Raw genomic sequence first — 15286 nt, 5'->3', positions numbered from 1 at the left:
AAGTAATGTACCGTCTAGCTAGCGAATATAATGTAACCCTTCTATTAATTAAAATATATGAAAATAAATAAACGTTTGTACCGCTATTCAAAGCTTATAAATTTATATCAGGGTGCTGAGTTAAAAATAAATTATTGATTTTCAAAACCACAACAAAAAAGAAACTATTTCTCTAAAGAAATGATTCAGGTGAACAACTAACAGTATAGTTGACTTCAGGAAGTTCAGATGGTCTTGATACCTGGGATGGTTACATTCAGTTCACAAGTAAAGAGTGCATATTGTATGCCAAGTGCTGAGATTGATCAACCAGAAAGTGCAAGGTTCCTTGGTAGTTCATTGTGGTGAGGTGAAGCTGGTAGATAGCTGTTCTGTATAGTGCCATGTGAGAAATGTTATCATGAAAAAATACAGTGCAAGCATAAGTGAGGAAGCTGGTTTGAGTTTTATAAGGCAAGAAGAAACCACTGAATGAAGCAGATTTCATTCAGCTTATTATAGTTCACATGGAGAAAATAGCCATTTAATCCTCAGTGAAGGCACTGGCATGAATTCAAATGAATGGGAACTCAAATCAGGGGCAAGGAGTTGATGTGGACACCAGCACCTCTCCAGCTCTTTCTCACTTTCCTGCACAAGTTAGATTGATTGCTGATTCAGGAACCACCCAAATGGCTAATCAGTAAGGAGAAGGAAGCAGTATATTAACGAAGAGAACAGACATGGTGTTTACAGCAGAACAGGGGAGTAAAGAGATCACAGCTTTGGCCTGATTATCTACCCCTCTGGAATTGAGTTGATGGTGATCATGATGGAGACAAAGTGAAAGAATCCTAAGTCTTTGCATATGGTGAATTCTCAATACATAGTAGTTCTTGTCCAACCCTCTTCGGAAGGCTGACATACCTGAGTTTTTTTGGTTGGTTTGTTTGTTTTGCTTTTGCTTTTGCCAAGTCCTGGGGCTTGAACTCAGGGCCTGGGCACTGTCCTTGGACACTTTTCCCTCAAGGCTAGCACTCTGCCATTTGAGCCACAGCACCACTTCCAGCCTTTTCTGTGTATGTGGTACCAAGAAATCAAACTCAAGGCTTCATGAGTGCTAAGCTAGGCAAGTACTCGACCATATTCCCGGCCTCTAGTTTTCATCTTATTACTGTTTTTCCTCCTATACTGTGACAAAAACCTGTAAGAACAATATTATAGATGTATATTATCTCTGAACCCAAATTAAAACATCTGTGATTTTTTTTTTGATCGGTTATGGAGCTTGAACTCTGGCCGGGGTGCTGTCCCTGAGCTCTTCAGCTCAAGGCTAATACTCTTACCACTTTGAGCCACAGCATCACTTCTAGTTTTCTGGTGGTTAATTGGAGATAAAAATTTCATGGTCTTTCATGCCCCGGCTGCCTTTGAACCACAATCCTCAAATTTCAGCCTCCTGAGTAGCTAAGGATGCAGGTGTGAGCCACCAGTACCCGGATCATCAGTTATTTTTGTTATCTAGTACAGTCAGACAGACTCCTTGAAAAGGGATGTTTTATGTATTCAGGACCTTATGCAGGACTGGCATATTCCAGGCATTTGATAATGAACAGATGAGTATGTTTGGTGAGATTTTGACCAGACTTAAGGAACAGCACTGCTCTACACTCTGGCCTACTTGTGAAAGTGAAGACTTTTCAGTCCCTTCTCAGAACACCTTGAGATTGCCCTTTCTTCTTCAACATTGTTTACAAAGTTGTTGCAATTTTTTAAAAAAGAAAACTAGTGGTACTGAGGGATTGGGATGCTGGTATTTTATTCCAAATCATATTAACAAAGATAGAACTTAATATTTGAATGTACTTTGTATATTTTATTCCAATTGCATTTATGTCTGTGACATTTTAGATTGTGAACCTAAAATCTAAGTTCCTTACTCCCGAGCCTACAGGTTTAGTAGATACACTGATACAAGAGGACCCAGATTTCTGTTCCCAGATGAAAGCCCTTTCTGGGACTCAATCACTGCAGTAGATAGAGGATCCTACTGTGGGAAGTTAGGGAGTTTCCATGGTAATAGAGTCATGAAGGATGCGTTCCCTCAAAGGCTCTCACAGCCATCTGGCAGCTGGCCACATTGACAGACAGATTCTGGGAAAAGGATGGAAACTGTTTTCAGTCTTCTCTCTGACTCTGCGTACTGATAGCCATGAAGAAAAATTATTGTCATAGTATCTTTGCAACTGGCATTCAGGGCCCATTAGAGAGCCTTCTTTTTATATTTCTGTGGTAATGCATTTTAGGAAGAGGTGTATTTTGTTTTGTATACTTTTCTTTTCTTTGAGGAGATAGAAATTAGTTCTTTGGGGCCAGGAATGTGCCCTTGGTAGAGTGCTCGCCTAGCATGCACAAAGTGCTGGATTCGATTCCTCAGTACCACATACACAGAAGAAGCTGGAAGTGATGTTGTGACTCAAGGCTAGATTGCTAGCCTTGAGCAAATAATGTCCAAGGACAGTGCACAGGCCCTGAGTTCAAGCTCCAGGACTGGCAAAGAAAAGAAAGAAATTAATTGAAACAAAAGCCAAATAACGAATGATTGCTGTCCTTAAGGTGCTATGTTATCTCTCATCTCTTTTGCTGTTCCTTTGTTATCTCATATTGTCACAATATCTCACTTTGTTATCTGATATATTGGATACATTTGTATTTGGTTACTTGAAATTGGACAGTGAAGGGGGGAAAAGCAAAAGGGGGGGTGGGGGGGAGGGTAATGGGGACCAAGACATGTGGAAGGGTATCAATGTATGTGAATTAATGCACCATCTATCTGGCAAATATCATGTAACCCTTTTATTAAATACAATAAAAAAATATTTAAAAAAAGAAATTAATTCTCTGAGAAATGTAAAGAACTAAGAATATGTTGTTCTTTTTTCTTCTTTCATATGTCATTACTTTAATCTATATTAACGTGACTTTATTTTTTTATATATTTTTATTGTAATTAATAGAAGGGCCACACTACATTCACCAGATAGAAGGTACATTACTTCACATACTTTGATACCCTTTCTCATGTCTTGGTCCCCATTTCCCACCCCCCCACCCCTGCCCCTCATCTTGTTTTCCCCCCTCCCCTATCCTATTTCAAATAACCAAATATGCATATATACAACATATCAGATTACAAGGTAAAATACGGTAACAATATGAGATAACCAAGGGACAGCAAAATTGATGAGAGATAACATAGTACATTAAGGACAACAATCACTCATTATATGGCTTTTGTTTCTATATCCTGGAGGTCCTTTCATTTAGTGTCGTAATATATGGCCTTATGTATCTAGGTTTTGCTCTATTGTAAATCTCTGCGAGGAGAGACCAAGTTTCTACTTGATTATGACAAATGAGGGAAACCATTGAGCCTATGTTCCTTTGAGTCTGGCTTACTTCACATAATAGGATTTTTTCTAAGTCTTTCCATTTTCTTACAAATGAGGTGATGTTGTTCTTTCTGACAGCAGCATAGAATTCCATTGTGTATAAATACCACATCTTGTTGATCCACTCATCAACTGAGGGACATCTGGGTTGGTTCCATATCTTTGCTGGGGTAAATAGTGCTGCAATAAACATCATTGTCCTAGTGGATTTAGTATGTCCTGTTTCTGGACAAGTGGGTAAATGCCAAGTAGTGGAATTGCTGGGTCATAGGGGAGCTCTATGTTTAGTCTTTTGAGGAACCGCCATACTGCTTTCCATAGTGGTTGATAACTTGACTTTAATACGTTACTTTAAAGAAGTATGCATTCCTAACAAAAGCCTAACAAAACCCTTCTATTAATTACAATAAAAAATATATGAAAAAAAGAAGTATACATTCCTTTCTAAAGCAATATGTAGAAAGGAAGTAAGCTTTCAAAACCTAAGGGAGTTAATGTGTTAATCTTACGGTTTTATTTCATGTCCCTAGATTAGCCTGCTCAACTCAATTCATGAGAACTTCTCACAGTAAGTACCTTCTACCTTCCTTCCTGTGCATGAAAGACCTGTTAATATGCGTCCTCTATTTTGTTCAAATATAAATTTTTATCTCCAAAAATTGGGTAGTAAGGCCACTTTTATACAGAACACATCAGCCCTCAAGTATGTCCATGGTAGGCTATCTTACCCATACTCCCTCAATGCCCATTCATTCCCAAGCAGCCCAAGGCTTTCTTTCTATAGTATAAGCCTTTGGTAGCCCTGATATGTGAAAAGATACACTGAGACCAGAGTCTTAATAAATTACAGGCTCTAAATTAAAAACAAAATTGGGGGCGGGGGGAGACAACTAGCAGATTCAGGGAATGTCTTATAGTCTTGTGACTTTCCTAAAACTGATGCCTACCTCCCTTTCCTGATGATGGAGAGAGTATATAGTGAGGTTCACTGTGAAGAGCCCAGCTCTGGGAGCCTGCCCTTTGGAGGAACTCAACTCCAACTCTGATCCATGTGGTGTCCTGCCCTCTGCCAAGGTTGAGTGAGACAGGCTGGTTAGCACATCAGGAAGCCTCTAGCAACAGGACCAGGCGTCCCAGCCCTGGTGAGGAACACTCAGAATATGTTTACCAATCCCAAAAAACATCTTCCAATCTAGACTTTTTAAAACCAAATTTAGTTCATTTCTTAAGCAGTGCATCTTTCGTTTTATTTTACATTAAGAAAATACAGATTTGGTAGTGAACTTGTGGGGAGAATGGGGAATAAAAGATCAATATTAAGTTATTAGACCAGGCTAACTTTACTGTCCTCCTCAGAGGTTTATAATCCTAAATGCCTGGGACCCCAGGTATCCCCTTGGGTCCATTTGTTTTGCAAAGGTCCAGTTGCTTCTGGGGACAACAATCTGGACATAAAGCTGACCCTACTTTCTCATAGTTTAGTTCTGTGTGCTCTCATATCTCTGTTGCTTTTTTTTTTTTTCAGAGCCATGGCCTCCCCTGCTGCCCGGGACCAGTTTTTACGGCAGATGGAACAGATCGTAGAAGGAATTAAGCAAAGCAAGATGAAGGTCAGCTGACCTGTCTTCTGTAATGTCCCAAGTTTCATGTCTTGCGAGTTTGCTGTCCATCCTTACCACACTCTGAGGAACTCTTTACCAGGCAGTGGGCAGGGCCCGCCCTTCACTGACTGTGTCTCAAATTCAAAGATTGCTCTGGGTAGCAGATCTGAGGCATTGTGCACCCACTGTGGGTTAATCACTGTGCTGATCTGGTTTTCCTTTCCTTCCTTCCTTCCTTCCTTCCACTGACCCTTCTTCCTTCCTTCTGCTTCCATCCCCCCCACTTGGCTTTCTTTTTTCTGGTCCTCAGGCTTGAACTCAGAGCTTAGACGCTATCTCTGGTGAGCTTTCTTTGCTCAAGACTAGAGCTCTACCATTTGAGTCACAAGCACCACTTCTGGAATTCTCTGAGTAGTTTATTGAAGAGTCTCATGGACTTTCCATCCCAGGCTGGTTCTGGACTGCCATCCTCAAATCTCTGCTTCCTAACTAGCTAGGATTATAGGTATATGCCACCAGTGCCACACTGTGCTGATCTTTTAAGAGTCTTTTAAATGAATGGGGCTAATGCCATGGCTCAAATGTAAAGTGGCTGCCTAGCAAACTTCAGGCTGTGAATTCAAGCCCCACTACTGGGGCTTAAAACAGAAAGAAACAAACAAAAAAATAAACTGGAAAACTTATGAGTAGTATTACCTCTACAGATGAGAAAATGCTGGCATAGTAGTGTGTGCCCATCATCCCAGCTATGCAGGAAGCATAAATACATAGATTGTAGTTCAGACAAATTTGGGCATAAATGCAGGCCCCTACTTCAAAAATACTGAAAGCTGAAAGCGCTAGTCATGTAGGAGAGCTCCACAGCAAACACAAGGCCCTGAATTTAAACACAAGTGCAAACAAAAAAAAAAAAAAAAAGGAAAAGAAAGAAAAAGGAAACTGCTGTCTTTGTAATGCCAGAATGGGTCTTGCTTCCAGTGATGTGACAGCTGAGCCTCTGTACTCCAGGACTGGCACAATGATAGCATTGAGTAAACATGGGAAAACAGGCATTTCTCTTCACCTGGGCTTCTGGATAAAGGCATTTTGACCTCACCCAGAGAAGTAACATCTTTGGGACTCTGAAATTTTAGGAAAAATGCTAACTCAGCGAAAAAGCACTTGACATTGTTACCTGGTTGTGAAGAAGAGAGGAGGAAGGAGTAAGAGTGGTCTAAGTGGCAAAGAAATGCTAAAGGGAACATGAAAATGAAACTAGAGCTGAGCACTACTGACCCTGAGAGTGAGGGAACTCCTCCCCCTTAACTTACTCATTCTGGCACAGTAAGTGTTAAGAAGCATTGTTACCTTACTGAACAGCTACTATGAATTAAAATGATCTATCATCTGCTTAACACTTAACATCACACATTTTTTACAACAGAACTTGTGATCTAGATTATGTTATCCCTGTTTTACAGCTAAGAGGGAACCTGTCATTGAGAAATATTAAATAGCCTGTCCACTGGTCCACAAGTGGCAGAGCTAGGATTTGAATGTAGGCCTTTTTGGACTTAAGCTCCTACATTCCCTATATTGCTGTTCTACTTCCCAGAGTGGATTCAGAATTGAGTTGCGGTACATTATCTGTATTGCTAGAACAAAACTAGTCATAGCCAGATTTTCTGCTCAGATACTAAATGGATGAGGGATCTGGTTTAAAGCTTCTGTGCTGAGGGAGGAAAGCCACTGTCAGGCCCTCCTAGTGCAATAGGAAGTATCAGGTATCACTGTACCCGAGACTCAGGTACAGTGAGTTCCCCTTGACTTGTGTTTGCTAAATTTGTTTGCAAAATCATCATTCATGATTTCATGTCACAAGCATTCAGCTGTGTTATAACTCTTTGTGTCCTCACTTTCCACTGACCAATGCTCTGGAGTTTATCTTCAGAAAATATAGTTCACGTCACTGTCATCCCTGCTTAGGTGCTCTTCCTCAGGGAGTCCCCCTCACACTCCTCAGTCTGAGGAGCCATGTGTGTGTATATCCCACCCTTCTCTAATGTTTCTGTTGCTAGGCATCAGTGTGCCTTGTGAAAGCAAGGACTTACCTTGTGCACTGCTTCTGGTAGTATTCAGTCAATATTTAATGAATGCATAAACTTTTGTAACCTATAAGGAGTTTCTTTAGATAAACATCTAGCCTCTAGTATGTGATCCTAGTCCAAGATAACCAATATTTTGTATTATTTGAAAGATGACTAGGTAAGGAATGATGAGGGCTTATTGTATGGATTTTAAAGTAATTGCAGAGAGCTTATAGTATGTAAACAATTATATCAAGTGGAAAGGTGACATACACCTTTATTGTATAACAAACAGTTTCACACACCAGAGATTTTTTTAACCTCAGCTCCACTAACATCCTGAGTCAGATAATTCTTGTTTGTGGGACTGCCCTGTACAGCATTCCCATCCTCTGCCCACTGAAAACAGTGACCCCTCTTCCTAATAGTTGTGACTCTCAAAACTGCTAGTAGGTATCTCCAGATGTCCTCCAGGGGCAAAATAACCTCCCATTTGTGAATCAACCACTTGTTTATTGTGAAATTGTTAGCAGTGACAAAAATAGACCTGTTAATGTCCCATGATAGTTCAATTGTTGAATAATTTATAATGTCATACAAAGAAATAAATGTTGCTGAGCCAACCTCAGCATCTATAGGTGGAAGGAAATCCATGGAAACTTCAGCAATGGTTGCTCTTGATGTTACCAGCTGCCTTGGTCAGGAACCTTTTTGTCACCCACATTTCCCAAAATCTTTTCAACAGATGGAAAAGAAGAAACAGGAGAACAAAATGAGAAGAGATCAACTGAATGACCATTACTTAGAACTGTTAGAAAAGCAGAGACTGTATTTTAAGACTGTGAAAGAGTTTAAAGAGGTAAGGGGGGAAATGGGTGGGGTGTGTTATAGCTGAAATGAAGTTTATATTCACCTCAAGATAAGCTTTTAAAAAACAAGAGCAGGCACCCAATACATGGTCTTCAGCAAGAAATAGAGGCAGTGAGAAATTTAACTTTTTAATTCTAGAAAGAAATACTTATGAAGAGCCCTTTTCTGTATGCATTTTTCCTTAAACTTTTTTCTTAAAGCTGAGAATACTTACCCCTCACTGTCAGAATAAAAGTGTGTCAAAGGATTTTGCTCATTGTGTACTGCTACAGCTACCTTTCTCAAAATTCCTTAGGTTGCTTCTACACAGTTCCTTCGTACCTCTCACCCTCATAGGCCCAATGTTTGCATTCAGTTTCTGTCCCCTTGGAGATTTTAGGAAGCCCAGAGCCAAACCACTAGTCTCATTGTGTCTTCAGTCTGGCAGCATTGAAGTAGCATCACTATGTCAAAGGTGGTCACCCAATAGTTTCACCATACTGATTTGTCGGAACCTGCTCCCAAGGGACTTGGTAAGGACAGCAAGGCTGATATAATCACACCTCTCTTCTCTCTTTGCTTCTCCAGGAGGGCCGCAAGAATGAGGTGCTTCTCTCCAAGGTGAAAGCCAAGGCCTCCTGAACCTTCCCAGCCATTTTGTATGTTGTTGATTTTTTTTTTTAATGCCATGTATCAACTACAAGATCATGGGATGATTCTGAAAGCGATGGTAGAGAGATGCAGGTGTATTAATTTCAACTCCCTGGATGTTTTCTTTCTCCTTTTTGCTTCCATTTCATCTCTGTTGGCTGTTGTGGATAGAATCTGACAGTATAAACACTGGCTTGGATAACACTCATCATTCTATGAAGAAATGTGAACAGTACTCATTTTCTATTCCCTATCGACTGTTATTCCTCCAGTAACATTGCACTAATGAAGGTACCTGTATTTGTATAGACTCTAAATAAAAAAGAAATCTTTTGTTTAACAAGTATTAATTGAGCCGAAAATAATAAGCCCTGAGGCAGATCCAGCAGACATGAAACACAATCTCTATCCTTCAGGCATCCAGTGTGTTCAGGAGAACAGTCAGTCTCCGAGAACTTGGCTAGGAGTTTACAATACAAACAGAAGGCCTTGGGCAAATGATCCGTCCATATCACTGTATCAGTCACTTGGGCTCTTCACCCACCATGGTGCCTTTTGTTCCTAATTCTTCTTGGTGCCACCCTGTAAGTTGGGTGGCATAGAGAACTAGAATGGAAGCTCAGTGTTGTTGGTTCAATTCTTACCTACTACTCAAGTAAATTTCACCTGCAACATTGAAAATGGGCCCTGTATTGAGGATACTTTGATAGAATTGCACGTTTCTGTGTCCCAATTTTGATGTGAGTTATAGGCAACACATGATAGGTTTTTCTTCATGGAAAGCACATTCCATGTTCTATACTGCCGAGGTCATAGACTGAGCAAGGAGAGATGTGCGCACTGCACCTTCCCATTAGGACAGCAGAGAGAGACATGAGCAGGTAGTGCAGTGCAGAGATGCGGAAGATTTCATGAATATGGAGAATATTAGAAGGCTAATGTTCAGTGAAGACTGTTAGAAACTTGAGAGTACGAGACAGTACAAGACACACAAAAAGGTGGAGGTGGGGAAAGGGTCTTGATGGTGAAACACAAGCTGGTTGGTACAGAAGGCATGAGAGACCAAGCTGGAAAGATGTTGTTCCACCAGACTTCAAAGTGCTTTGAAAGCAAGCGGAAGGGTTGGCTTTATCTTGGGAAATGAGCAGTCTAAAACAAACACAGACCTTTTGCCCTGGCTGTCAGTAGCCTGACCTTTTGATCATAATAAATCCCATTCTACATGAACGTTGTGCACTTATCTTGTCTAGCTGACAGGTTTTAAGTTCAAAAAAACCTCTTTGACCTTACAAAGAAGCTTGTAGACCATCTCTGACTAAACTTTGTGAGCAGAGTGAATTTGGTACAGGTAGAAGCAGGCAGTGTTCTAGAGTTACCAGAGTCTATGTGTCCTATATTGGTGTTCGTAAGAAGTGACCATGTTTCTTTTTGATAGTGAAGACCTTTACTTCAGTGTTTCTCAGGAGTTCCATGGATTTGGTTTTCACACAGAGATATTAGACGACATTTTGTTTTGTAATCCATGTGACCTAATTCAGATAATAATTTAGCCTGTGTTACTTGAATATAATTTGAATTATACTGCAGAGGCCAGTTTTGAAAGGTCCATGTTTACTGCAAACAGTCTGCAGTGTGGGCGGCACCTTCATGAGTAATTAGGACAGTGGTGGGCTGTGCAGTCAAGCCTCACAGGCTGTGGAGCTGCTAGGTATCCTAGCCATTTCAGAAGAAACTGGGACACAGTGCCAGAACTTGCAGCATTCATGTTCTTCTGAGATAACTTACATGTTTTTCCAGAGTTTTAAGATGTGAAAATGCATTCTAAATAATCTTTTTTTTTTTTTTTTGCCAGTCCTGGGCTTGAGCTCAGGGCCTGAGCACTGTCCTTGGGCTTTCTCAAGGCTAGAGCTCTACCACTTGAGTCTCAGCACCACTTCTGGCTTTTTTCTATGTATGTGGTACCGAGGAATCGAACCCGGGTCTTCATGCATGCGAGGCAAGCACTTTAACCACTAGGCCAAACTCCCGGCCCTCTAAATAACCTTTTTAAGTATGTACTTGAAGGAAAGTAAGTTTTCAACCAGAAGCAAGCCATTCTAACCAGAGAGCTTGGTAACAGCTAGCTGCTAATAGACTCTTCTCCAGCTTCTAGGTTAGTTACTTCCCTTCTTCCCATGTGCCATTCATGGGTTACATGGGATGTTCTGGTTTAGAACAGAATTAGAGCAGCTATGAGCAAGGTAAGACTTGATGCTCATCAAGTGTCTGGGAGTCACTGGGCCTCTGTTCAGTGCTGGGGGACAGCTAGGCCATCACCACTAGAGGGAGGTGTGATGTGTTAAGGAACAGTTGTCAAGATACATAGGAGAAAATGTTTTAGGCAGATTACAAGTTTTCAAGAATAATAAGCTTTTGTTAGTTAGACCTTCTGGCTTAAACAGGATTCGGGTTTCTAACTTGTATTTGAGGACAGTGGGTTTCTGCCACCAGGTTCACTAAGTCTGGCAGTAGAATCAGAAGACCGGCACATGGGTGAAGGTCAGAAGTCTTTCCCCATCTGCCTGTCAGCAGCCCAACAACACTGTAGCCTTCAGGCCCTCCTCAGGCCTCAAGCAGAGAATGGAAAGGTCTCAAGAATTTCTTTTTCTACCTCACGAGGGACCATTCCTGTATCCTCGGAGTTGTCAACTTGACAACCATGTCTGTAGTAACAAAGCAGACGGTGTGTCAGTTACCTGCTCAGCAGCCTGGTCCACCTGGATTTCTGTGGCTTCATATTCTGTCCTATCTCCCCTGCTTTACAGGTGACTGACTGATGTTCACTTTAAGAGGAAACCAGGCATTCTAGCAATAACTTTTACCACTTACTCTGGATGAGACAATAACTTCTCCCACTTACTTTGACCAAGCCTGAGTCCCTTCTGATTGCTGGTAATTGGTTTGAAGGATGCTATGCAGGAAAACACTTTAAGATGTTCTTCATGACTTACTCATAGCCAGAGTTGGGCCCTGGCAAAAGCACACCTGAACACTGAGCAGTACAATGAAGCTCCCTAGGCATGGCTGCCACTGTTGTTCCTGAGGTTGGGCATGGCCTGAGAAGTGCTTTGATACATCTTAGAATCTGCCATGCCTTCTTGGTCTTTTATACGGAGAGCAAACCTTCTTTTAATAGTTGGAGGTAGGCTGAAAATAATGTTGAAGGATTAATTTTATAATAGTCTCATTGCAATAATTATATGGTATGAGATCATTAGAGGAAAGTTGGTAACTAGTCTGCAGCTTGCTTGACAACACAAGTAATACTCTACATCCTAATCAGCTTGTCAATTTCCCAGATGAAGACAGTCTCATCCTATACAGACATTTCCTGTGCCTGGAGCTCAGTCCCCTCTGAGATCTTTGATGATGACTTTTCTTAATAGCCTAATACATGCATAAACCCATTTCACGTTGCCCTGTTCACTCACTGCCTGTTCCCTGCGTGTTAGTAGGGAGCCAAGTTGTCTTGATGGCACACGTTGCCTGAATGTCTCTTAGTCCTTTGCACAAGGTCTTTTGACTACACTCCTCTTGAGAATGGGTAAGAGTAGGGAAAACAAGGAACTTTGCCTATCACACCATGGTCCCCTTCCCCACCCCCACCCCCAGTCTTGCTCAAGGTGGATGATCAGGAAATACTACTTGGATAAATTGCCTTCTCCATATTGCAGCTTTGTATCTCTGTAGTAACCACTTTTTTATTTAATCTTTCCTCTAATTTATGCTTAGTTTCAACTAGCAGTTCTATTCAGCATCTCTTGCAACTCTTGCTCAGTGTGTTTCTTATTCTCTAACCTTGAAGGTTAAGATGGAAGAAGACGTCAAGAGTTTTCAGATGTTTTGAAGGAATTACATTATACAAATGTTTTCTTCTCTATATTGTAGGGAAACAGAGAAAGGGAAAATACTATTGTCAGATAAGATTGTTAATATGTTTGGACACCAAATGCTTCATGAATCTGAAGGTAACTTGACTGGTAGACATGTCTCAGCCACAAAACCAAGAAGTGGGATAATGCGACAGCCTGCAGGAAGCAGTCAATACAGCACTGGCAGAATCATGAAACCAATAGTCCATTGGAGGCTATTGGACAATATATTTCACAAATGTAAGTGCACAATCAGCAATACAATGTCTAACAACTGTTCCTATTCACAAGGATTTTTACTGAAGCATTGTTTGTAATAGCAAAAAGTTGGAAACTCCCACCAGCAGTGAAATAAATTGTGGCCTGAGTTTCTCAGTGTGTACGGCTATGGAATAATCTCCAGGCCACATGGTTAAGGGTAGAGGATGAAGGGGGGCACTGAGTATTGTATAGCAGTATTTGGAAGGAGAAAATGGAGCAGTGGGTGTGTACAGGTGTGTGTCTATCTGTGTATACATATGCTCACACATTTGTCAGTGACATGTCTACTTGCCTATATGCCTAGGATCTCTGGGAGGTTACACAGCAGCTGGCCGCCTTGGCTGCCCCCGGAAAAGGGGTGGGAGTGACTTTACTGTATACCTTTTGTATCTTTTGAATTTTGTACATATGTATAAATTATCTATTCCAAAATAAAAGTTTTTTTAAATTTTTAATTGGCTTTAGTTTTTTAAAAAAAAAATGGAAAAAGCTTCTGATTTCTTAAGTCTGTTTTCACAGAGAAGAGAAAGCCTTGAGTCAGAGGCAGCTAGATTCTATTGTGTGGGTCTTGAGGACAGTGGGCCAGGCCTCTTGGTTGAAGAACTTTGGAGAGGTGAAACCTTTCCATCTGTTTCTGCTATTACATGTGTATGTTGACTACCAAGAGAGAGAGGGAAGTAAACTTGGAAGCTGGGCCCTGACAGTAGACTGAGGCTGTGCCGCCACAGCCTGCTTTTGTGACAATCACAGTGTTACCTGGTTGCAAACAAAAGACAGAGATGGAACCTGTGGATCACAGGCTACTATGCCCTTCTTTAGAAAATCTACCAGTAGGCAGAGAAATCCTATTTTTCTCATTCAGTAATCGGTTTTGTTCAGTTCCAAGAAAAAAGTCATGAGAGTTCTAAAGCAGTGCCATCAATCCCATTTCTCCTTACCAAGACTTAACTTACAGACAGGTGTCTAGCCCTGTAAGGTGGTGAGGCCTCCAGTAAAGCTATTCCTACCAATGACAGAGATGCAAAACTAAAGTTTGTGACTCCTTTTCCTGTTTTCTGAAGTTGTGGAGTAAAGGAGAAAATTTGAGCAACTTCAGCCATTCTTAGACCTTAAGACATACTGGCATACTTAATTTGCAGAGTAAAAGATTGAGCCAGCTTCCCTGAAGGCATGAAGAGTGTGAACCATGTTCTTATATGATATGCTTCAACAGGATGAGTAAAGCTAGGAAGAAGGATGGAGGGTGTCTGGTTTGGACTATAAGGTCTTATACTCAGAAGCTAAGGAAGATATTTATCACACACAGAGACCTGGGTGAGGAAGGTTCAAGGAGAGCAAAGTGAGGTTGTTTAGTGCAGACTGTAAGTGGCAAAAGCAGGGAGCCCTGTTAAATGGCTGTTATAATAGTCCAGGTGAAAGTTCAGCTGAAACCAAACTTTGCTTTGTTTATATTGTCCCTTAAAATCCTGAGTGCTGACTCATCTATTCATTTTTCCCATAGGAGAGGCCTCCAGTGTAACTGCCATCTTTCAGCTTTAGACTTTACTTGCCTATGTGTTGTTAAGCAGACTACACCAGCCTTCTAAAAATGTGTATATGGTTGGCTTACTTCTCTTCTTCACTTTTGAAAAGACCAGTCTTTGCTGGCTCTAATCAACCTGAAGTTGAAAGCTCGGAAGAGTCAAAATACTGAAACCCCACAGGAGCCACAGGCATGTAGCAAGAGATAGAAGCTTGTTGTAGGTGCAAACCATGCTCAGTAGTTAAATAGTTTTTGTTGGTGGTGTTCTTGACTCCTACAGCAAGCATCATCCCCATTTCTTTATGTGAGTGATGAAGAAAATGATTCAGAGCCTAGAAAAAAATGCCTGAATTTAGACATTTCAGTCATAGTTGCTATCCCTGTGGTAAAGCAGCAGAGAGAAGCCCAGCAACAGTAGCTTAGACCTATTATTCTAGCTATTCGGAAGGTTGAAAGCTGAGGATCGTGGCTCCAAGCCAGCCAGGTCAGGAAAAACCTTGAGACTCTTATCTCCAATTAACTACCAGAAAAGCCTGAAGTAGAGCTGTGGTTCAAGTGGTAGAATGCTGGCCTTGAGGGGAAAGGAAGGAAGGAAGGAAGGAAGGAAGGAAGGAAGGAAGGAAGGAAGGAAGGAAGGAAGGAAGGAAAAACGGACAAACAGCTCAGGGACAGGACTCAGGCCCAGGTCCTGTGTTCTATCCCAGGACACTTGCGCTCGTTTCTCTCTCTCCCCCTCCCCCCCCCCCCCCCCCCTCTCTCTCTCTCTCTCTCTCTCTCTCTCTCTCTCTCTCTCTCTCTCTCTCACACACACACACACACACACCAGAGAGAAAGAGAAGACCTCACCAGGGGTTCTCACCTCTGGCTAAACTTGGAATCTTGATAAGCTTTAAGAAGTGCTGCTGCTTGGGGCCAGGAGCGTAGCCTAGTGGTAGAGTACTCACCTAGCACGCATGAAGCACTGGGCTCAATGCTTTGGTACCACATACTCAGA

At 41.4% G+C, this 15286-nt stretch overlaps 1 protein-coding gene across 1 annotated transcript in view; it reads left to right on the top strand.

Moving 5' to 3' along the window:
- The window catches only part of Ccdc93 (CCC complex scaffolding subunit CCDC93), a 73948-nt gene extending 65007 nt beyond the window's left edge, over positions 1 to 8941 (top strand). The window contains exons 21-24 of the mRNA XM_090342929.1: positions 3962 to 3999; positions 4957 to 5041; positions 7844 to 7957; positions 8536 to 8941. Of these exons, the coding sequence (XP_090199055.1) occupies positions 3962 to 3999; positions 4957 to 5041; positions 7844 to 7957; positions 8536 to 8589 (291 nt within the window). The 3' untranslated portion in view covers positions 8590 to 8941. The remainder of the gene's footprint in view (positions 1 to 3961; positions 4000 to 4956; positions 5042 to 7843; positions 7958 to 8535) is intronic.
- The last annotated feature ends 6345 nt before the right edge of the window (positions 8942 to 15286 follow it).

Source organism: Megascapheus bottae, chromosome 12, assembly GCF_031878675.1.
Source record: "Megascapheus bottae isolate mThoBot1 chromosome 12, mThoBot2.hap1, whole genome shotgun sequence".
NCBI lineage: Eukaryota > Metazoa > Chordata > Mammalia > Rodentia > Geomyidae > Megascapheus > Megascapheus bottae.
Note: the sequence above shows the minus strand (reverse complement) of the source record. Positions and strands in the feature narration are given on the sequence as shown.